Source organism: Coccidioides posadasii, chromosome 4 (genome assembly GCF_018416015.2).
Source record: "Coccidioides posadasii str. Silveira chromosome 4, complete sequence".
NCBI classification, from domain to species: Eukaryota; Fungi; Ascomycota; class Eurotiomycetes; order Onygenales; family Onygenaceae; genus Coccidioides; species Coccidioides posadasii.
Genome location: NC_089410.1, coordinates 1,234,022 through 1,255,420, shown reverse-complemented (window position 1 = coordinate 1,255,420; position 21,399 = coordinate 1,234,022). Strand labels below are relative to the sequence as shown.

Here is a 21,399-nt window from a genome sequence, read left to right as displayed (position 1 = left end):
TCGCTGAAATTCTCGCTGGGCGGCGGGTTGGTGGGTGATCACGTGACAATTACCCCTGGAACCTTGGCCAAACCTAACCGCCCCGGCTATCATCCAGCAGCATGTAGGTCGGATGTACAGGAGTACTCTGTACGGGAAAACGAATACTCCTCTCCATGGAAGCGCATCACAAAGCTATGCTACAAGTAACATTAGAACTATAATCGCGCAGAGAGCCTCCTCATCGATGTAAACTCCAGAGTGCCCATCCGACGTGCTTCCAAAGAGGCCAACCATGAAACTCCCCCCCCGGTCAGCGCCAGCAAACCCGTAAGAACTTCTTGAGCAAAGATCAAGTAATAACTAGGTGATGACCATAGCATCGGCTTCATTTTTATCTTCGTCGAGGATCCCAAGCAAGTGGGCATATGGAACGGTAATTCGTTGTAAATCTCGATGTTTTCCTAGAAATGAATCAGTAAAGCCGCCAGCGCGAGGAGAATCTCCAAAGACACGGGAGGAAAAAGAAAAAGGAAAAAGAAACTCACCAAGAGCAAGGACTACTTCCTTCAGTAGATCACGTCGCGGCCAGCCGCAGATAGTGTCTAATTCACTCTCCCAAGGCCCTTCTTCTGAATTTTTGCCTTTGTCACCCGTCACGGAATTTTCCTTCTCCTCACCCTCGGAGAAGATCCCACCGATGAGTCCTTCCAACAACTCTTCCGTCTTCATTTTCAACCCCTCTGCCCCCAGGCGTTTTGCGTACATCAGTAGATATAAACGAAACTCTTCCTTTGCCCCCAAGGAAAGTGCAGCTGCAACACGGTTTTCAAGGTGGGCAATAGAAGCGCCCGCTTCAAAGCTCTCGAACCCTTCCTTGGAGAGCAGTACCTTAATGAGTCTCTGTAGAAAATATGCACGTCCGCGAACGACAATTTCATCTGTAGTATTTCTTTCAAGGAAGGGAATAATTCCCGCAGATATTGCCGCATCAGGCCCGGTCTGATTTCGAGCCAACTGTAGGTCGCCCACTGAAGAATCGGTAGTATTCCAATACTGGCTCGCCACCGCAAACCAGGGCTCCGACAGTCGCTGCCAGGTATACAACGAAGGGTTATAGCTATAGCCATCCCCGTTCGACACTGCTAGGATGATGCGGCCCTGAGAGCTGATTCGCGCAGCGATAATCGAGGGCACCGTTGTGGGGGTTTGGGTCATCGTGTGTACCGCCGCGTCGAGCACGGGGGCTAACGAAATGGGCGGATGGGGGGAGGTGAGGGTGGTAACGTTCCAAACATAGCACATGCCAACCGCTGTTATACACAGCAGCCAAGATTCCCTGCATTCAAGAAGCACCGGCTGTGCTTCTAGGACAAGAGCACTGACAAGGCGGCGCCCCGCTGGTGTCCAAATATACACTGAACCGTCCTCCGTGGCAGCGGCCCAAAACTTTTTGTTTCCGGTGACGAGAAGGACAGCTTTTGGAAGGAAATCCTGCCACAGAGGCTGGTCGCCGCGCGTAAGACTTACTCTCGAGGGTTCGCGATCGGTCACCCGACCCGTTAAACTGGGCCCAGAATGATTGCGAGCTTCAAGTGTAAGGTCCGCTTTTGACTGGGACGAGGATGCCAAACCCGAAGACACACTAGTAGGATTCCCAAAGGTATCGATGCCTTGGACGATATGGACCCTAACTTTCGGTACCGCTAATCTGATTTGACTTACCGCCATGACAGGGTTAACCACCGCAGGCCGAATGAACTCCGGCGTCTCTTGTAGCTCACGTGCGGTCTGTGCTGCTGGAACAAGCCCATCCGGCTCATTGATGAGAACCGGGTTTGCTCCGTGTTGGCTAGCAGCTGCAACTCGCTTCTCCACAGAGTCATCCTCTCCGTCTTCCATCTGAGCAAATTTTCGTTTGTTACCAAACAATATCGCAGCAATTCCGCCTTTTGGAAGACCATCAAACGGCTTCGACAGATCGAGGACGGTTTCTGGACCCTCGGACCTGCCAGACAGCCCGCTCGCTGACGAAGCAACCAGTCTCGACTGAGGAAGCGATGATTGCGTACCGCCAGCGCCAGACACTAACAGCGGTGCAATACGCTTCTTGCCATCCTTCGTATATGTTGGTCGCTGCTTCAGTCTCTCCAGCTTCGCAGCATAAGGGTCCGGCTTCTCTTGATCTCCAGGGGTTCCGTTCGGTGTTCCATTTTGTTGCGGCTTGTGAGTTCCGGTGGGCGTCGCAGTGCCCGCAGTTGCAGCTCCGCTCCTAGATAAATCTCCGGGAGTACCATTTACCCCTTGGTCGGTCGACGGATGGCCGTCTCCCATCAACGCTCCCATACGACCTTCGACACCTTTGATTTCTCCCGCTTTACTCATCTCTTCAAGCAATAAACCATTGGCTGATTCCACAATCCCAGCACCTCTCCTACTTGTGCCAAACTTGGTTAAAGATTTCTCGTTTTCCTCCATCGGCATGGGGTAACCAAGTTCCTGATCTTCAAAGCGTACGACTAATATCGTTCCATCAAGCGCTGTGGCGAATAGGTTTTTTCCATCAGGACTCCACGCGAGATCAGAGATCGCCTTCGCGGATAAATCTTGAGTTATAACAATGGGACGCGGGTTGATCGTAATCCAGACACTTAGGGATTTGTCTCCACCAGCACATGCGATTACTGTCACAAGCGTGGGGCCGGCGTTTCCTTGGTTATCAGTTGCGCTTTTGCCCGGCGGGCTAAATGAATATAGTCTTGGGGAAAAAGCACAGACTTCAACTGGTGCTTCATGGCCAATCAGGTTAATATCACTATCCCAAGAACCGCGATTTATGATTGCAGCTGCGCTAACAGGTCCATTGACGGCATTCGCGGCGGCAATATGGGTTCCGTCCGGAGACCAGGAGCAACGTCGAAAATAAGTTGTCAATGGAGAGTTCACAAACGGTGCTTTAACAGTGTGTTCTAAGACGAAATTTTGAATCTGGTCGTGAGCAGTGGAGTTTGGACTGGGAGAAGTAAACCGAAATATCCGTATCGTGCGGTCATCACTTGCAGTAGCGAAATATTTATTTGCTGGATCGAAAGTAATCCCTTTGACGTGACTTTGATGGCTTGGGATGGTCTTCAGCTTCTCAAATGTATGCCCGGACCACACCACGACCTTAGAATCCAAGCCCACAGACACCAGTATGGAGGAGTCCCATGACCATCCTAAATCTTGCACATCATTGTCATGGCCTATCAACCTTCGTATGGTGCGCCAGTTCTCGACTGGCGGAGGTTCATTTGTTCCTATGAACGGAAATTTTATCAGCTCTCCTATCCGCTCCGAGACCCCAAAATCCTCGAGAAAGCTTACCGAAAGTCGAAGTATGTGAGGGAGGATTCGGTTCATGCACATATACACAAACAATCTTATCATCTGCGCCGGAAGCGAGATATTTCCCGTTGTGAGAGAATCGAACCGCATGGATAGTACCCGAGTGATTGCTCAACGACGCCAATTGCTTAGGTTTATCTGCATACTCTGGGTCCACCGCATTGTAGATCGCGTCCGTAGACCATATCCTAACGTAGCCATCTGTATCTCAAGTTGACCATGGGCCGGTCGTATTTGTTAGCTATTGTCCACTACCAGAACCGGAATGGAGGATGCGAAATATAACATCGAGTCGCAAGAAACAAAGGAAAAAAAAAAAAAAAAGGCGCGCAGAAGCCCATCGTCGCTTACCTCCAGCGGCTGTGACAAGTCTTTTCCCATCTGGCGAGACGTCGCAACTATAGACTTCATAATCCTTTCGGTCACCTACGTGAAAGCAGAGTAATGGTCAGCTCAATGCTCCAAGGCAGCAAGAACCTAGAAACCATTACCTCCGTGTGTCAGCCAGACAGGCTTGATAATATGCATTTCAACGCTTTTCGCCCGATAGTTATTTGAGCGTGGTTGGGTTTGAATTCGGCGTGGTGGCCGGAGCCTGTGATCACTGGATATTCAGGGAGCGAACTGATCACGCATGGCAATGCGGGATGGTCTTTGGGAGCGAAATTAAATTCGGTTGGCCAGTTGTCCGAGTGGATAATTGCGAACGAAAATAAATCAAATAATGAGACAAACCAGATGGTCAAAGAGCCACGGTTATGACTGAGGCTTCGCTGCTTCGCGTGGTGTCGTCGCCGATGATCTGCAGGTGGTGGAAGGACAAAGTTAACTAACTCGGCATGCGTCGTTTAGTTGCAGATTGGTTCGCTCACTGATTACATGGATACGAAAGCTTAGGTCCCAGCACAACCGGGAAGCTTAGTGCAACCTTGAGGTTATCAAAATAGAGTATTCATACAAAGATCGCCTATCATACACTTTTGGTATCGGGCAAGTATCCCATGCAAACCCCCCTGCCATCTAGAGACAAATGATTCTTCTTTTTCCGATGTCGACGAGCCGTTTGTTACGCGCATCCAGGACCAGAACGCCGGCAATTATGCTGAGCGGCGAAGCCAAGTTTGGAAACCAAATATACCGAAAACGCTAGATTAAAACACATGACGAAGTGGATATCAATTTAGATTAGAACTCATGGCCTCCTGCGGTGACTCGTTTCCTCGAAGGATTCCAGGACGCTTTCGGCAACCTCACTTTGTTGAGGAGCAGGGGAATCAGGCTGTTGAGTGCTCTGAGGGGCTGCTTCTTGATGGAGACCACGGTCTGTCTCAACGCTTCTGCGATCCCGCGCTTCCTTTTCACCTGTCCCCTGTGGAAGAATGGCCTTTGCGGCCAGGGCTTTAGCCTGGCCTTCATTGACCTTGCCATAGACAGCCAAAGCGCTAGCTATCATGCCTCCCATGTCTCCAACGTTACCCGGAACCACGACTGCAGTCCCTTCCCGGGCAAGTTTTCCAAAGGCATCAACATACTTCTCGGCAACAGACAGACTGACAGCTGCCTGGGCATTCTGTTGACCATCCTCTATGGCCCTTGCGATAGCATCAATTCCACGGGCGGTTGCATCAGCCTTTAGTCGGATCGACTTTGCTTCACCCTCTGCTAGGTTAATCTGCTCCATTTTTAAGGCTTCGGAGGCCAAGATCACGGATTGTTTCCGACCCTCTGCGATGTTGATTGCGCTCTGTCTCTGACCTTCAGATTCCAAAATTTCAGCTCTCTTGGATCTTTCTGCGGTGACTTGACGATGCATAGCCGCCACAACTCCTTCAGGAGCATGGATATCTCTTATTTCGTAACGAAGACATACCACGCCCCAATCCTGCGCGGCCTCGTTGATGGCTTGAGAAATATTCGCATTAAGATTAGCTCGTTCTTTAAGGACGTGGTCTAGAGTGAGCTGGCCAATTTCCGAACGCATGGTCGTCTGGGCCAATTGAGAAATCGCGTATTCGGCGTCTTCTACACCATAACTATAAACACGACCTTAGGTTAATAATTCCGCTTCAACGCCACGGCGGCTTGTCAAATAAAATGTAAAGATAATCGCATACCTAGCCTTGTACGCGTCAAACACTCTAGTATAAAGCACTCCGTCCAGCTCCAGCGTCACGTTATCGGCTGTGATAGCATTCTGACTTGGTATCTCAATCGCCACTTCCTTCAAGCTCTTCACATAGGCAATCCGGTCAATAAACGGCATCAGAATCGCCAATCCCGGTTCTAAAATCCTGTGAAATTTCCCCATCCGCTCCACAATCCATGCCGTCTGCTGCGGAACAAATCTAATAATCGTATTTGCGGGTAGCGACTGACGATTGGAAAAGTAGGTTGGGGGAACGGAACCGCCACCGCTAGAAGCGGAGAGATTGAGGAACGAGTTATCTGCGGCAAGACCTCGCGAACTGTTGAAGTGCCGTCTTGAAAGGCTCCGATTCTGGACGAGGCAGAGATTGGCCGAGGCTGCTGTCGGCCATGCTGGAATCGTCGAGGGTCGCCAAAGGTGCGTAGAGCTGGAGGCGAGCAGCCTCCTCGACAGGATTGATCCACGCGCCACCTCCATACTGAGCAGACTGTAGGTTGAAAAGAAAAATTCTTGTCCAGTAATATTTGTTGCTAAAAGCCTGGAATGATTGCCGTCGCGATAATGCCGTCAAGGTTGGCCCCAGACACACGGTCACATGACTAACCATCAAAAACCGTACAAGCGGCGGTGACGAAGGTACCAGATAAACAATTTACTATTATATAAATTTCTTTTTTTTTTTTTTTTTACTGGGGCCTATATGATAAAAGCTACGACTCAGAATTATCCGCAGCATGCAGACTTGATCCTCCATAGTAGGTCACGGGTAATCCATTATGAGTCAGAACAAACAACAGATAGAAATGGACGGGAGTTGGATCGAGAGTCTCAAGCTGAGAGAAAGGAAAGGTCACGAATGAAAACTAATGTGAAAATACGATCAGGGAACATCGATCTTGTAACAGACATAGAAAGACAAAGGCATAAAGAACACACTAATCAGAAATGAAACCCATGCCATCATGGTAAGTGCTTTTTGAAACGCGTCCTTGGACAAAAATTGGGAAATAAACATCAACCTAAGACCCTGACAGACATGCAGCAAACCGTAAAATCATTAAGACCAAATTTTTAAGAGAAAATCAAAACAGCATCCTGCTATTCCATGAATGTCCCTTTATCCCGCATGAGCCATTGTGGCCAATGCTCGGCTGAGTCGAAGGCCAAAGAGAACGCAACGGCAGCAGGGTCATGCGCAAAAGCATGACATTCCATAGACAGCGGAAGTAAAGATCGAGGAAAATGAAGTGAGGCGCCTGTCAAAGGTCCGAATCGAAATGCCGAAGAGAAAAATGGTGAAAAAGTGTAACCCCAGAACTTGACCAAATGAGATTTTCCGTTTATAATGCAATATTTTAAACGTGACTTGTATTTCCTTAAAAATGAGATATTTTCCCTTTTTTTTTTTTTTTTTTTTTTTTTTTTTTTTTTTTTTGGGGCAATCCGGGGTATGGGTGGTGGGTCATATTCGTAGAGGGAAGGGCGAAACAAAATACTGAGGTCGAAGTCAATTCTATCAGAACAGCAGGATTGATCTCGAAATTGGTGTGATATAGCGGACAAATCGACATGCGCATCTCGGAGAAAATATCACGGCGACTGCTCACTAGAGGTAAAAAGTCTGAATAAATCGCTCTTGACAGCGGGCACGGTTATGCGAAATCGGATATCAGGGCGAGGCTTGCGGAAGGATGAACATTAATAATAGAAGACCGTTCTAACTGAAAATTCGATGCGCAAATTAAACCTTCACAAGACAGTTAACGTTCCAGTTCGGCTCGTAAATTGTCGTCAATCAAACCATCGATTTTCTTTCTGCTTCTGAGGTTAAACGCGCCGTTCCTCCATGCACATCGAAGACGTTGAAAAGCGGGCCGCTCCTTATCGCCGGTTTCCGATTTCACAAGCGCGATAAGATCACGAGCAACACCATCACCGATCAGTCTGTTGCTTGAAAGAACGCCATCATAGAACTTGATGAGATATCGAAGGCCAACGGTAGAACTTCTAGACGAAACATCATCAAACGCCAAGCTCCTAAACTCATTGTACATTCGAGAATTAAAATTTCGAACCAAGAAGTGAGACCAAAATTGATAGAGCACATCCATATCCACAGGAGTTTCACTCAAAGAGTCGGATAGACGCTTCTCAAGGGCCTGCGTGCGGAATACGGTGTAAGACTCGTGAACAAGACCTGTCGGAAGGGATTCGATGGGAGACTTGTCGTTTTTAATCCAGAACGTAGGCAAAGGACCGCTTGCTTGCTCAGAAGACTTGATCAACGAGTGTGACTTTGGTAAGCAGGCGGATTTCCTTCGTCGATCCACATCGGCACTAAACATCATTAGCAAGTAAACAAGCGATTCGGGATTGACCTGACCAGTACCTATCTGACCCGGGTGAACTTCCGTGAGCAACTAACGGCGACCGATTTTCTGCATTTAATTGCCCGAGGGCTGCTTTATAACCGTCAACAAATCCATTGGAGAAAGAACGAGACGAGGGCCCGAGAAAAGGCGACTGAGCTGGGCTGGGAATTCCAGGCTTACGCACCACAATCACCAAATCCCCGATTTGCTCGTCTGGAAAGGTATTTTCAGAAACGGGATCTCTCTCACTAACATTTTCATTCTGTGTCGTCGGAGGGACCAGAGGAGAAAATTCGGCTGCAGTGGAAGACAACTTGACAGAACGAGCGGGGGCTTGGCTATTGGCAGTGTCCAACGACGGCGCACTTGATGGTGGCGATGTTGTGGAGGTAGCATGCGTGGCTCCGTTCGTAAGATTAGAATATCCATCCTGTTGCACAGTCATTCCATTCTCATTGAGACCATCAAAATTTGTGGAAGGTGAAGTTGTAACTGGCGGTGGACCTTCATTCTGAGCTGAAGGGTCTCGCATCTCCATGCTTAGGACCCACTGATCCCATTTTTCCCTCTTGCGGACACGATCCAAACCATCCTCGCTAGGTCTATAGTCAACGTTTTTCAGTTGGCGGCAAACCAGGCGAAGAACGTCCATGTCCTCAGTTAGGGACTTAATGCGCTTGAAAGCAGCGATAACGCTCAAAAGAACGAAGCCTTGAGAATCCATGTGCTTTCGAAGGAATAAATCTTTGCAAAGGTTATCAACCGAAAAGTAGTATTCCCTGAAAATTAAGTTAGCAGAGTTCAAGAATCAGGGCCACTTACAAACTTTGACATACAATTGCATCGAAATCATGCTCATCAAGGAATATTGCTCCATATACGGTTGATATGGGACGGCAGTCATGGGACCCTGGGGAATTTGGGGGTATCCATACACGGAAGTGAGGTCGGTCTGTATCGGGTAAGGTAATGGTCCATAGATCGCGGGATTGGGCATCGAGGGCGACCGCAAACCCATTCTAGCACTGCCCTGGGATCCGTTTTGGGGGCCCGGCTGTTGCATGCGGTGTCGGTCATTGCTGAAAGTGAAGTTCTTAGGAGTTGAGAACGGGTGTTGTGGGATCGGAGCGCTATGGAATGCTGTATTTTGTGCACTAGTATAATTAGAATGTCCACCGCGTCCCCGGTAGCTGCCCCGGCCCCTTTCAGAACGGGACTCTCCCCGATGTTCTCTACCATAGTCTCTCTCCCTGTGGAAATCACCTCGCTGGTAATCACGGTCTCGACCAAAGTCCCGCTCCCTAAGCGCGAACGAGTTTGACTCTTTGAAAGGGTCTGCAGAACGCGGGCCGCTTTCGAAGCGTCGTTCTGCATTTTGGCCATAGCGGGAGTAACCTTCGCCGTGCGGCCCGCCCTGCCTTGGAGCATGGGTGTGAGGTGCATTTGACGACTCCTGAGACTTACCGAATGATTTGGAGTCTTGTCGTTGCTGGGATGATTCAAAGTGTGTAGTTCGGTTGCTCTCCGGATACGCCCCTTCAGCATTTTTGAGTTTGCCATTTTGTGCTCCGTCTGAGTGGGAGCTTTCTCCATCAAATACGGCGTCTGCACCATTTAGTTTAGCTCCTTGGGCAGACCTGGAATCACCGGTCGCTCGCCGGTCTAACTCTCGGTTAGAAAAACCCATACCATCAAAGCTGAAGTTGGATTTCTCACCACCAGCATTATTTCCATGGATTTGACTGCCGCCATGTGCACCACCCTCCCTGGATCCTCTTGCAGCTCTGCCACCCCTTCGAGCGGCCGGTGGTAGCGGGGTGGAAAAGACTGCTGTAGGCACATAAGGCACAGGCATCCACTTTTCCTTTCCGTGAGGTCGGGAGCCAGCGGGCTTTTCTTTATCAGACCGTTCTGTTTTCTCGACCTTTCCTTGCGCCCTTCGTTGTTCCTCGCCTTGCGCAAGTTGTGGTGTTGGCCATGATGCAGTGTCCGCCATTGATGGTAATGGCTCAGTTGGATCAGGCTCTGTAGCAGACCGATGCGATCGTACGTTATTCTTTTTTGGAGCTATGAAAGGGTTAGGGTCGTATATATTATAAAGCGAACGAAAAATGAATAAATAAAAATAAAAGAAAAACAGGTAGTCCGATAACTCACCATCACCTGCTCTCTTCTTCTCCCCGAAAGACTCAGAGGACTTCCTCCTGTTGCTACCCTTTGATGCGTCTGGACGAGCCTCAGAGCCAAACTGTGCGATAGAGGCCTTCGGAGCAAGTTTGGGGAGCGTACTCGCTGGCTTCAAAGCCGCATTGGCCTTGACTTTCGCTTCTTGGGCTTCACGTCTCTGCTGCCAAATGTTTACAGCAGGAATCGGGGCTGCCCTCAGCTCTTTCAAAGGCATGCTGCCTTTCTCCGACCCGTTTTCCGAAGACTTCTCTTTGCTTCCTTCTGGGGTTTGATTGGGCTTGTCAATCAAAACAGAAGCCTGGGATTGCTTATCCCAGGTAGAATCTGATGACCCGTTGGGCGTAAGTGACATATCGTCCTCTTTGGGTAACGTGTCAGTGGATGCTGTCGCAACACTCGGAGAAGATGCTCCCGAAGAGATGTTTTTGGTAAGGTCCCGTTCTATTCCAAGTTTCTGTTTCCCAAGGATGTCCGTAGACTCATTAGAGCCCGGTGCCTGTTTCGAGTCCTTGTTGTTGGAGCTATCAATCATCTCGACCTTTGTCGGTTCATTCGCCGAAATCGTCGATTTTCCTTGGTTTTCAGTGGTTGACTGAGTAGGAGTTGAAGAAACCAAACCCTTCGCGGCCTGCGCATAGGAAAAAGCGGGCATGTCAGCCGCCGACTTTGGTGTCGGTGTCGCCATTTGGAGACAACTCAAGAGGCTGAGGAAATCAAGCTAGAGGTACGAGTTGGATTCTACTGGCGTTACGGCGCGGTAGCCAGTAGCTGTCCCTTCTAGGCTATGCCAGTTGCACGCCCCCGTCACCAATCTAACAAACAAGAGACGACCTCCACCAGCGAGCTGCCCCACCGATGGCAGATTATCCCACAATCAAACCAACAAGGCTTGTATGGATGTGGCGATGATTGCTCGGGGATATTTGTGGGACGACCGATCGCGACACGGAACTTTGCGAGATACCGCCCGAGAAATGTTTCAAACGATAAAAGTTAAAAGAGTTGTATGAGCTCGGGGCCGGAAGGCATCGATAACAGACGCTCGAGTTCGTCACAACAGGGCAGTTCAAAAACAAAGCTTTTAAATGACTTGTCCAGTCCAACCAACGGAAAGTTGGTGCGTGGAGGTAGAAAATGGACGCACGTGAACCGCCGGACGAGACAGCCTTACAAGCAACGGCGGGCGACGGCAAAGTCGAAGGCGCTCTTGTGTGGCCAGGAAGTCAGTCGACACAGAGGTCTAAATGACTCTATTCGTTGGTTAGTTAAAAGCACACGAGTATCGCTACGGCCAAGGGAGAGAATGCCGCAGAGCCGACCACAGCACAATAAATCTCGCAGGACTTTCGAGGCTGGAAATCGATGGCGTCAAACAAAAGTGAACGTGATTGTACGTGTAGACGAACCAGATTGTATCTTTGTCAAGGATCGAAGCCAACAAGGACGTCGGATACTTGACAAAGGGGCGGAGGAAATGGAGGATGTCGAGGAATTGAGCTCCTTGGAGATGATATGGAGGTGTGTGCTAAAAAGTGTGGGATGTCAAGGGAAAAAAAAAAAAAATAAAAAGAGAAGTCGATTTATTACATACGCATGAAATGGGACTAGTGCGGGTTTAAGCCTGAGAGGATCCAATCTTTCAATACCTCAGTGCAATCACCAGCGCGAAATACTGTGCGAAGATGGTTCTGTCTGAACAAGAAGGGAACAACTTCAAGTGGAACAAAGTCAAGGAGCAGGTGAAGGTGATGAACACATGAAAGGTAAGAGAAGAGGAAAGGAGATAATATCAGAGAGAGAGAGATGAATACAACAGGTCAAAGGCACAGCGAAAGTGAGACGCAAATGAGTGAAAACACCTATGTAACATCACTACTAAAAATACACCTCTGTTACAAGTAACAAATTCGTGGGCCTGCCCGTTAAGGGCGAGTTCGAATCCAAATCGAACAGGGCCACTCATAACTGAATATTCAACAGTGAGGGATGTAGATCTCTTGGAAATCAAGCATCCCCCATCGCCAGAACTACAAAGTGATTTAATCTCACGGAGTTACATTGGGCTTTGATGAAAAAGGCCTCCGGTGAGATCCCTTCGAGGATGAGAGAGTCTCCATCTTGTAAACCTGTAATTATCATAACCAGCCTGTAAGTAATGTCTGTACAGTACAGTACCCGCCTAATTTATTACACTCCGGGTTATGCCCTGCTTCCCCACATGTAGACACACCGAGAGAAGGCCATTTCTCCTTTGCTTCTTGAACTCGGTGCCGTTTCTTCCCTCTCCACGAGTAGTGGTTGTCTATGAATCGATGTTGTTGGTCGTCAATCGGGCCCAAGCCGCTGTTCAACCACAATGCACCAGGATGCAATCGATCTCACATCCGCATTCCGTCGCGAGAGCATCCAAAGACATGGATGAGAAAGCGCGCCGAAAGAAGAAGATAAAGCCAGATAGCCTAGTTTACATACATATGTATCCAAGCAAAAACCCGTGCCAATCCCGCCTGCTGCACTTGTTCCTCGGTCGGCCTCCTCAGCCTGATCCCGTTTGCATACGTACCGCACATACCTATGATAAACTACTGTATTGTCACTCAAGATGGGTTCAAAGAGCACGTCAAGGGGCTCGTCTGTAAGTATTACGGGAAAAGCAAAACCTGTCTGTCTGCCAGCTCGACCCCTCCATCTACCCAAGCCACGACGGAAACCTGAAGAACCGTCAAAGCGTCACCGGATTCCTGAACCCAGCACTACATTTTTTTGAACGGCGTTCCATCCCGAATGAGCTTGTACGATATACCCTCGGAAGCAATATCCCCGCTTGGCTGACTTTTACGGGTGCATATCCTTTCTGAATCCGGTTCAAGCCGCGGGCATATCTTGACGATATTAACCAGGGGCTATTTGCGCGGAAAAGCGACCTTGGGTATCATATTCGCGTTGTTTTAATGGATGCTACGGCCCGGAATTATAAATGCATTTTTCCAGTGTAATATTCACAAGGTGATGGAGGGTGGAATTTATACGACGCTGACTTGGGTTTCAAGGGTATGTAATCTATACGTAAGAGGTATTACATACTGCCGCTCTGCACTCGGCTGATTCCCGTACAAAACCCGCGCATTTTTCTCGAGCGCTGACACCACGCCCAATTATCGACGTCTTATTTTAGTAGTTTTGGCCAACAGCAGACTCTATTGGCTACTCATGGGCTGGTTTGTCACCCTAGGGAAACGCCTATTGGCTTATCGATTTTAATTCATGTCAGTGCGTTACACTGTTATCCGTTTTTTATTAAAAGGAAACTGATAATTACCGCGCCGTGCAACCGCCCGTCCTCGACAGGTCTATCACCAATGCCGGACCGTAACCAGTACTTTCTCATTACGATGCACCTCGCCATCAGCTGGGTTTGAGCTGATATCGATCCGGGACAGCAGCCTCCATACAAGCTTCCGGCTTAGGCCTTCTCGAACAGGTATCTTCTCCAGCGCGTCTGTTCCGTTGAAGTATTTTGTAAAAGCATTCCAGTATCGATGGATCGATACTTCACCTTCAAAATCCTCGCTCTCGTTCGCTCTGTCGGCCAGATGGTCGTCCGGAAAGCGGGATATGATTTCATCGAGCCACCTTGCCTCGAGCGGGGACGCCCGATGCGGCCGGAGAATTAATGACGAGATTTGTGCCGGGTCGTGTCCCTTCTGGTGCCCCTGGAAATGTGCAAATCTTTCTTGAACAGGGGTGGCATTGCTATGCTCACTGTCCAAAGACGATGATGATGTCGATGCGCCGTCGTCAGTTTGGGGCTCATTTACTCTAATGACCGTAGCTGTAGAAGAAGCCAGTTCCTCCTCTCTTTCTTTGGCTTCCTCACTTGCGAGCGCTTCCTCAACAGCACTCTTCAGTTCTTGGTCCACCTTTATCCAGCCAAACGTGCGAAGCTGGGTGACCCAACCTCCCCTCATCAACCACGCAAGAATATCATAGTAGATACCTTTGTGGTCTCTGCTGGGAATAAAGCTGGCATAAGGCCGTGGTGTACCGCTTAAAACTGCCAGCATCTTAGGGAGACTGGGCATTGTCGGAAACGCCAACTCATATGCTGCTGTCGCTAACCCCAGTTTGCTCAAGTCACAATTAGGGGAAACGATGTATGTGTCTTGCTTGTTGAGCGGGGGCACAGCTCGAGCTCGGCGCCAATAAATTAGGTGGGCTGCAAGCACTTGAATATCGTTTAGCGGAATCGATGAGCGCGCGGAAATCTGGGCGAATGATTTGGTGGGCTTTGACGACCTGATATAATGAGCTAATGGTGGCCCTAGGGTGCCCATTGAAGCTTCTATATCCTTCAATATCGACGCTTCATCGCTGAGGAGAAGAAGCGCAAAATGTTTCGCTAATACCTTGCTTGGACCAGAATATTCCATTTCAGTTACTTCATCCGTAGCTGAGAGGCTATCTGCGGTAGTGAGCCATAATCCCGGGTAGGCGGGCTCCATGGGGCCAGGGAGGTACGGAGTAGATGTAAGAGGAGGTATCTGAAGACTCATTGTTGTATGGGGGGTGAGGGTGATAGACGCGATCTTCGAAGTTGATATACTTCGATAGATGGTCGCAATCGCCTGTGCCAGAGAGGATTGTGACAATAGCTCCTCATAAACAGATGATAAGGAGGATTCTGGTTCGTCCACATTTGCCAATAAGCATGGTACATAGTGCAGCGGAGCTAGGAAGGGAACATACTATTCTCACGACCCTTCTCCTTGATATGAAGGATTTTCTGGGCCTCTTTCCAGACATAATTAGCTGTCGCCTGTTCGGATTTTAACCCCTTTCCAAATTTCTTAATGACGTTGTCGTAATTCTCCTTGATTCGCAGATTGTGCTCCAAAATGGGCGGATTCATCACGAAGACAACATTGAACATTGTCATAGCATCCTTAGTTCCATCCGTGACAGAACCATCCTCGTCGGGATGGCTTTCTATTAATGACCGGCTGGGCTCTTCGTCATTGTCAGATCGGCCGTCGACATTAGGATCGCGTTCAGATTCAAGTTTCTCTCCACCGTCCGCATATCCACCCTTTTCAGATCCCAGGGTGGGAGCCGTATCCAAAACTGAATCTCCTGCTCTCGTCTTCTTCTTTTTCCTCTTCTTTCTCCACGTTCCATCCTCCCTGACAAAAACTGGCCATCCCACGAAAGTGAGATCATTGACCCCGACCTCAAATCTTCTCTTGTGCCAAGAAGACGATGGACACAACAGCTTCTCCCACACATCGGTCCCCAAGCCCAGGAAAGAGTCCCATGGAGGGTTCTCCAGTTCATGCGAACGTTCACTTCGTCTGCCATCGCGTGGAGTCTCAGTATCATCTAGCTCCGAGCCTCCCAGATTTGATTTCCGCTGCTGCGAAGCTGCTTTTGTTGAATGGCTTCCGGACGATAAACGCCGAACATTCGTAGGCCGCGGAGAACCTATCTTTGGGGTTTGACTTAAATCATCTTCATCAGAACTGGAGCCCTCTTCGTTATCACTTGAAGGACTGGAGTCAGAGGTTCTTGGGCTCGGTTTAGTGCGCGAGTTGCTGCGAGAGGGGGCGCTTGCGATGGAGGGATTAGGAGGATAATGATATACGAATCTTGGGCCGGCTCGGGAACAAGTAATGAGAATTATCGCGACGAGACATGGATCTGGGGGGCGTACGACGGAGGACATTGGTTCACATTATTGAAAGAGATAAAAGACTTATATCTGGAATCCAGGATGAGACAGGGAAAGTGAGCAGTGGTTTGAAAGAAGTGATGGTACTGGAGTGCATTGGGCGCAAGCTTAAGCATGCGTTCATTGAAAGAGAACTACCACATTCCCACCCTGACTCTATTAAAACAAATTTCCCTTTGAAACTCTGCGGGAGAAGAACAGAACAGAATGAGAATAGATGATTAAAACATGTCTATAATACACTTTCTATGAGAGGAATTGCCCTTAAATCAATAGCCGAAATCCATCCATGCAGAACACCATTGACTCCACCGTATGCGCTTTGACAAGATTTATATACAAAAAGACACAGAGTCATTCATTCACAGCTTCCCCGCCATAGGAGTTCGTTCTCGGGTCAAGTATCCGGAAATCCAGATTGTTCATTTTGTCGACGGTGCTTGTTTCGTCTTTGCCGTCGTCTCGGGCTTCTGCTCCGATTTGGGCGCATCATCGTTAAATTCCAAGCCCAAATTCTTGAAATCGTCGGGAGCCATCAGGTTGCTATAGCAAGTTGCAAATCTAGTGAGCATTTCGTCCAAACGAAGCTAATCGGCAGATTATCAGCGGCTGGCCTGAAAAAACGTACTTTTCCATCCGACAGTTCAAGTATCCTTTGGCCAGCTTTCGACATCTTTCATCGTTGACGCCGCCGACCGATTTTAAACAATGTAGATATGATGCGATCAAGTATTTGCATTCTCCTATGGTCAAGAAACGTGAGAGGTAAGCAAGGTGGAGTTTCCACCACTACCGCGGGTCGAAAACGTTCCACGCGCGGCAATAGTTGGGACAGGAAGAGGAAAACGAACCATCATGATCAAGCGGAAAGCTACCCCGTTCCGGTCTATATTGGCATTGCATTAGCGGTCGAGCACACAATGATAGGGAGCGAATGGAGCTTACGGTGTCGGCTTGATATTGATGGATCGACCGCCAGGACTTCCGAAACTCATGATTCACAATCCCTTCACAGCGCAGACAGTAAATAGCTAAATATCCGATGTCACGGTCAGTGTCGATAAATTGCCGCTTGTTCTCCCCAACCTACCTAGGCTTTTTCACTCGAATTCGCGGAATTGGGATCATTTGCAAACACGGCAAACGAGGCAAACATGACGCTCCAACACCCCCTGCATCCTATTGGCTGCTCCTGATACAAATCAGTGCAAAATTGCTTCCACTGGAGACGGTCCCAGTGCAAACAAGCCTGGACGGCATGTGGAAGAGTCGATCTCTCTCATGACCCCGGATTTTGTCGAATCAAACAGTGAAATGCGCCTCCCGATGATGGCATCCGGCACGACAATCGGAACATCGGGTTGAAAAATCTCAGCCAGCATCTTTGCGTAGCGATTCCATCGTTAGCATCCAATGATAACTAGTCAATATCCGGCGACAGAATAGTTTGCATCCCTCTAGCGATGACAAGGTGGATATACATACATACGGAGTACAGGCTCAAGTATTTCTCATGACGTCGCGGACAAACCTTGCCGTGGGAGAGCATTTAAATACATAAATAAACTTGAATTCGTCCCACATCTTCTGAAATTCAAGCTTAGTCCATTCCCAATCCGCTCCTACCGGTGAAGCTCGAGAAAAGCCATACGCCCATAGCCGCCATCCAACCCGAGAAAGACCTCTCTGGCAACCACACTACCGGCCCTAACATGCCTATGTTAGTCAACCCTCGCATTTTGCCGCCCATATTTCCTTGCCTTATCTATCATCCATCTTTAGTTGCCAAGGCCTTTTCCACTACCGCCGCAACTAACATAAACACCCAAACCCGTGGCAGGAAACTTGACGGGAGCTGCCAATGCGGCGCCGTGGAATTCACCCTCCAATCCCATACGCCGGTTCCGTACCAATTATGCGCCTGCAGCATATGCCGGAAAGTCGCCGGATACAGCGGCAGCGTGAATCTAGGCGGTATTGCGGATAGTTTAAAGATCCTGAAGGGACGGGACTCTATCAAGTATGTAACATGTCAATGCTTCCCTCGGGGTGTTTGAAGTGGCGCTAATACGAATTTCTGGCTGGATGGGATAGGAAGTACAGGGCCATCAAAGATCGAGGCCAGCCAAACGAGTCCCTATGTTCAAGCGAACGTAGCTTTTGCTCCAATTGCAGCACTATGCTCTGGCTCTGGGATCATCATTGGCCAGAGCTGATTCATCCTTTTGCCTCCGCAATTGATACCGACTTGCCAGTGCCGGATGAGATGGTATGTATTCTGGAAGACTCTAAGCCTGCGTGGGTAAGGTGGCCCGAAGGCAAGAAGACGGTCTATAAAGCATACGGTGACAGCCTTGAAGACTGGCATAAGAAGAAAGGATTGTTCGTGGATTAGTTGTTGGCAAGACATAACGAATGGTTCATTTTCAACTTGAGAGATACGTGTACATATAGGCTGAACATTATAATGCAAACAGCATCCAAACAAAAGCCACGATGAACAAACTCTCCAGCATCGTCAATAGATATTATACGTCCTAGAAATGGCCATTAGCATAAGAAACATCAAGGAAGTGACATAATTTCCGATAAACTTTGATAGAAAGTAGGTGTCAGTTCTCCAAGGTGATATTTTGTTTCTTCAAAGTGTGCCTCGGTAAGAACACAGCGAAATTAAGAGTTCATCATGCAGGCAGGGGCGAGTGATACGAATTGGGGAAGGAATCCAGGCAAAAAGGAAAGTATTTCCGGAGTACATACCATTCTAGACCATACGCATAACCTACTAATATAATCTTACCTAACCACGCAAAATTGGTCAGTGCATCATTCAGAATCAAGGCTTATCAGCAAGACACAAGATAGGAAAATGCAATATCATCTAAACTCAGGCTTTTCAGCCGTCATGTTAGCATCAAATGATTACTATGCTCGAGAAGGGATTTTGAACCATACCTCATTAAATCAGAATTTTCAGTGTTATACGTTCATTCCCCAACAATTATGCCGGGCTCAAACAGTGTGAATAATGTTCATCATGTAAAGATGATATTGCTTTTAGGGATCTTCAAATAAATGCTACCGTACCTAAATAGTAGCTAGTCAGCATAAAATTCTTGATGCAAAGATCGCCATATATGAGAAAGGAATCCATGCAATGATCAGCTGACGAATTTTCAACAAGCCTCTCAACTGCCAGCCAACCGCAGAGTTGTACGGTCTGCTTTCTTCGATGACCGGAGAAGAGGGCAATCTGTCCGCCCGTTCGTTCAAGTATTCCTCATGAGAGAGTGTAGAGCCGAAACCGGCGTGGGAATGAAAAAGCATACCTACAATGGAGGCCACGTCAGCAAACCCATCTATAGCCGATCAAGTATAAGAGTTGCCTCAAGAGAGGAAACATAAAAGTAGCACAAATGTATTTTTTGATCAGACAAGGCTGAAACTTGATAACATGACAGATTCCACATGGTGATTAAGTTTGAGGAATGCCTTTGCATGTCGTAATAGTCATCATAATCAAGGGGAATGGGAACAGGCGTGTATGGGAAAAGTTCATACCTTTTGGTCAATGAAACCTTTTGAGTCGGTCCAAAATAGGAACTTTTCTTGTCAAATTTCCCGTTTGCAAGTCAGTTACCCGGAGTAAAGACAGTAAACGAATATAGGAGAAGAGTTGATCCCAGTTCAGTGTAATTCTAGAGATAATTGAGTTCCGTCATGGATTATAGGATTTGGATTGTTCGAGAAAAGAATCATCATACAGAGAGACTAGGAGTTCACGGTCAATAAGAATTATACACACACCTCATAAATAGCTAAGACTATTTGATTCCGATATAGCCAGGTTGGACACCTCAAAACATCAAAGGCCGAATAAGCTGTTGAGCTGCTGGTGAAGAGAACAAAAAGGTTGAAAGAAAATTTTGTGTGGACGAAAATTTATGGTTGGCGGTGCGCTGCGGCAGACGCGAGAGCCCCAGCACGCAACAGGCTGAGTCATCAAACAACGCTTCCCCTTTTTCGAAATATCGACATAAAACTTTACGGAACACGGCCCAGAGAACAGAGAACAAGAATTTACTCTTAAACCAACCGATTACAGGCGAGAGGTTTACAGAGTACCTCGCAAGGATATTCAGATTTGCAAGAGCAATGGATTTCCATCATTAAATCGAGTACACCAAACCAAACAATTTACACATAGGGTATAGAATAAAGTCAAACTTTGTCCCTTTCACCTCAGAAGACCAAAGATCCATCACAGCTCAGCCCAGAAGTTGGAAGTCAAGAAATAGAAGTCAAGCCGTTTTATTTACAAAGCAAAGGCAAGACCAAGGAGACCAGCAGCACCCGCAACACTGGCAGCAATGGCACCAGTGGCTCGGGGAGCAAAATTGTCGGAAGTTTGAGCAGGCTCGCCAGCGCCGGTGGCCTGAGGGCCGTCTGATCCGGTGATACGCGCAATTCTGTTGAGATAGCTCTTCACATCATCTGGAAGATCCTCATACCAGCTTGGGGTTTGACCGGCTTTGAGGCTGCTGTAAAGAGCGCTGTTGAATTCAAGAGCAGCAGTGGGGTTGGCTTGGATGCTCTCGCGGACGTCAGAGGGGATAGCTGTTGCGAGAACGGACGCAATGCCTGGTGGTGGAATATATGCAGACAAGCTCTTCAGGCCCGAAAGATCCGTTGGAATCGCTGAAGTGATGTCATTGATGGCAGATGTGCTTGTTCGATTGTAAGTTGGACTGGAGATGGACGTGGATCAGAGAAGGGCGTTTGGGTACTCACATCTCATCTAAATCATCTCTCTTCTGAGCGGGCTCAGGGGAAGCAAGCGCAGTCGCAGAGAGCAGGAGAAAAGCAAGTGATTTGAACTGCATATTGACTTGATAGGGGGGCTTTCTGAAGAAAAATAAACTGGAAAAGGTTATGTAGAGAGAGATGTCTTGAAGCTCAAGTGTCGAGGAGATAGTTCACGGTGTTAAAAGAAAGAAATTTGGATCCGAAACAGGATCCTCCATCTCGGGGTCGTGTGCAATATATAGCATTGAGCCTCAGGGGGCAATCGGAAATTCACGACAGTCTGAGCTTGAAGGCTGATCGTCATCTCGAGTTTTCTAAAACTCAAAACCCATTCATGTTGCGAGGACTTTTCTTTTCGAATACAAGGCGCAAACGAGGATCAGCACTGTCTGCCACTATTGTCCCGGGACTCCAATGAGCTCCTAGGTGTGGATACCATGAACCATCCCCGACCACGCCTATTTAATTAAATTTCGTATTTCCTATGTTCGCTCAGCTCATGTCTCTCCCGGCTTCACTTTCTACTGCGGAGATCTCACTTCTTGCACACATCTTTTCAGCGCGGATGAAGGGGTTCTTAGCGCACCTAAAGGCTTTGCGCTTTGAAAGCGGTGACGTTTGAATGGGCTGAGTTATCGCCACCGGCCTTTTACCTGCCCATGGACAACGACGTGGTCCCTGAACGGCCTTGGCGGCCCTTGGTAGCTGAGCCGCGACGCTTTGCCCCGATTTGGGTTGTAAGAGGGAAAAATGATCCAGTTTAAAGCTAGCGTTTCGTCTGGATGTTCTTGTCATGC

At 48.3% G+C, this 21,399-nt stretch overlaps 8 protein-coding genes across 8 annotated transcripts; 2 read left to right on the top strand and 6 right to left on the bottom strand.

Moving 5' to 3' along the window:
- Nucleotides 1–129: 129 nt before the first annotated feature.
- Nucleotides 130–3,894, bottom strand: HIR1 (HIR complex subunit; the record flags this gene model as incomplete). The annotated part of the gene is made up of 5 exons (XM_003072136.2): nucleotides 130–443; nucleotides 528–3,278; nucleotides 3,346–3,567; nucleotides 3,718–3,792; nucleotides 3,858–3,894. The coding sequence occupies 5 exons, from the start codon at nucleotides 3,892–3,894 to the stop codon at nucleotides 343–345; spliced, it is 3,186 nt and encodes a 1,061-aa protein (XP_003072182.2). The 3' UTR covers nucleotides 130–342.
- Nucleotides 3,895–4,301: 407 nt separating this feature from the next.
- Nucleotides 4,302–6,095, bottom strand: D8B26_007321 (uncharacterized protein). The gene is made up of 2 exons (XM_003072135.2): nucleotides 5,481–6,095; nucleotides 4,302–5,399 (listed from the first exon to the last, which is right to left on the bottom strand). Exons 1-2 carry the CDS (start codon nucleotides 5,987–5,989, stop codon nucleotides 4,559–4,561), a joined length of 1,350 nt encoding a protein of 449 aa, XP_003072181.1. The 5' UTR covers nucleotides 5,990–6,095; the 3' UTR covers nucleotides 4,302–4,558.
- Nucleotides 6,096–6,200: 105 nt separating this feature from the next.
- D8B26_007320 (uncharacterized protein) lies at nucleotides 6,201–11,614 on the bottom strand. Its single transcript, XM_066125504.1, has 6 exons — nucleotides 10,042–11,614; nucleotides 9,601–9,951; nucleotides 8,721–9,546; nucleotides 8,069–8,663; nucleotides 7,902–7,971; nucleotides 6,201–7,849 (listed from the first exon to the last, which is right to left on the bottom strand). Exons 1-5 carry the CDS (start codon nucleotides 10,754–10,756, stop codon nucleotides 7,957–7,959), a joined length of 2,502 nt encoding a protein of 833 aa, XP_065981587.1. The 5' UTR covers nucleotides 10,757–11,614; the 3' UTR covers nucleotides 6,201–7,849; nucleotides 7,902–7,956.
- Nucleotides 11,078–12,140, top strand: D8B26_007319 (uncharacterized protein; the record flags this gene model as incomplete). The annotated part of the gene is made up of 3 exons (XM_066125503.1): nucleotides 11,078–11,589; nucleotides 11,776–11,834; nucleotides 12,064–12,140. 3 exons carry the CDS (start codon nucleotides 11,078–11,080, stop codon nucleotides 12,138–12,140), a joined length of 648 nt encoding a protein of 215 aa, XP_065981586.1.
- A 1,284-nt stretch (nucleotides 12,141–13,424) lies between these two features.
- NPR3 (Nitrogen permease regulator 3) lies at nucleotides 13,425–15,790 on the bottom strand (the record flags this gene model as incomplete). Its single annotated transcript, XM_003072133.2, has 2 exons — nucleotides 13,425–14,752; nucleotides 14,818–15,790. 2 exons carry the CDS (start codon nucleotides 15,788–15,790, stop codon nucleotides 13,425–13,427), a joined length of 2,301 nt encoding a protein of 766 aa, XP_003072179.1.
- Nucleotides 15,791–15,991: 201 nt separating this feature from the next.
- Nucleotides 15,992–16,898, bottom strand: COX19 (Cytochrome c oxidase assembly protein cox19). Its single transcript, XM_066125502.1, has 4 exons — nucleotides 16,742–16,898; nucleotides 16,648–16,682; nucleotides 16,425–16,539; nucleotides 15,992–16,339 (listed from the first exon to the last, which is right to left on the bottom strand). Exons 1-4 carry the CDS (start codon nucleotides 16,789–16,791, stop codon nucleotides 16,219–16,221), a joined length of 321 nt encoding a protein of 106 aa, XP_065981585.1. The 5' UTR covers nucleotides 16,792–16,898; the 3' UTR covers nucleotides 15,992–16,218.
- Nucleotides 16,899–17,079: 181 nt separating this feature from the next.
- Nucleotides 17,080–18,191, top strand: D8B26_007316 (uncharacterized protein; the record flags this gene model as incomplete). The annotated part of the gene is made up of 2 exons (XM_066125501.1): nucleotides 17,080–17,816; nucleotides 17,891–18,191. Exons 1-2 carry the CDS (start codon nucleotides 17,509–17,511, stop codon nucleotides 18,189–18,191), a joined length of 609 nt encoding a protein of 202 aa, XP_065981584.1. The 5' UTR covers nucleotides 17,080–17,508.
- A 1,756-nt stretch (nucleotides 18,192–19,947) lies between these two features.
- On the bottom strand, nucleotides 19,948–21,086 carry D8B26_007315 (uncharacterized protein). Its single transcript, XM_066125500.1, has 2 exons — nucleotides 20,588–21,086; nucleotides 19,948–20,523 (listed from the first exon to the last, which is right to left on the bottom strand). The coding sequence occupies exons 1-2, from the start codon at nucleotides 20,677–20,679 to the stop codon at nucleotides 20,112–20,114; spliced, it is 504 nt and encodes a 167-aa protein (XP_065981583.1). The 5' UTR covers nucleotides 20,680–21,086; the 3' UTR covers nucleotides 19,948–20,111.
- Between the last annotated feature and the right edge of the window lie 313 nt (nucleotides 21,087–21,399).

Bases quoted from the DNA above. Each gene is read 5' to 3' on its own strand.
- D8B26_007320 (XM_066125504.1), bottom strand. From the start codon at position 10,756: ATGGCGACACCGACACCAAAGTCGGCGGCTGACATGCCCGCTTTTTCC. The intron at 9,952-10,041 runs GTGAGTTATCGG...ACCCTTTCATAG, and splicing joins GAAGAAGAGAGCAGGTGATG to CTCCAAAAAAGAATAACGTA. The intron at 9,547-9,600 runs GTGAGAAATCCA...ACCGAGAGTTAG, and splicing joins CCATGGAAATAATGCTGGTG to ACCGGCGAGCGACCGGTGAT.
- COX19 (XM_066125502.1), bottom strand. From the start codon at position 16,791: ATGAGTTTCGGAAGTCCTGGCGGTCGATCCATCAATATCAAGCCGACA. The intron at 16,683-16,741 runs GTAAGCTCCATT...ATGCCAATATAG, and splicing joins ATCAATATCAAGCCGACACC to ACCGGAACGGGGTAGCTTTC. The intron at 16,340-16,424 runs GTACGTTTTTTC...AACTTGCTATAG, and splicing joins TTGAACTGTCGGATGGAAAA to CAACCTGATGGCTCCCGACG.
- D8B26_007315 (XM_066125500.1), bottom strand. From the start codon at position 20,679: ATGCAGTTCAAATCACTTGCTTTTCTCCTGCTCTCTGCGACTGCGCTT. The intron at 20,524-20,587 runs GTGAGTACCCAA...CAATCGAACAAG, and splicing joins AGAGATGATTTAGATGAGAT to CACATCTGCCATCAATGACA.
- D8B26_007321 (XM_003072135.2), bottom strand. From the start codon at position 5,989: ATGGAGGTGGCGCGTGGATCAATCCTGTCGAGGAGGCTGCTCGCCTCC. The intron at 5,400-5,480 runs GTATGCGATTAT...TCGTGTTTATAG, and splicing joins TTTGACGCGTACAAGGCTAG to TTATGGTGTAGAAGACGCCG.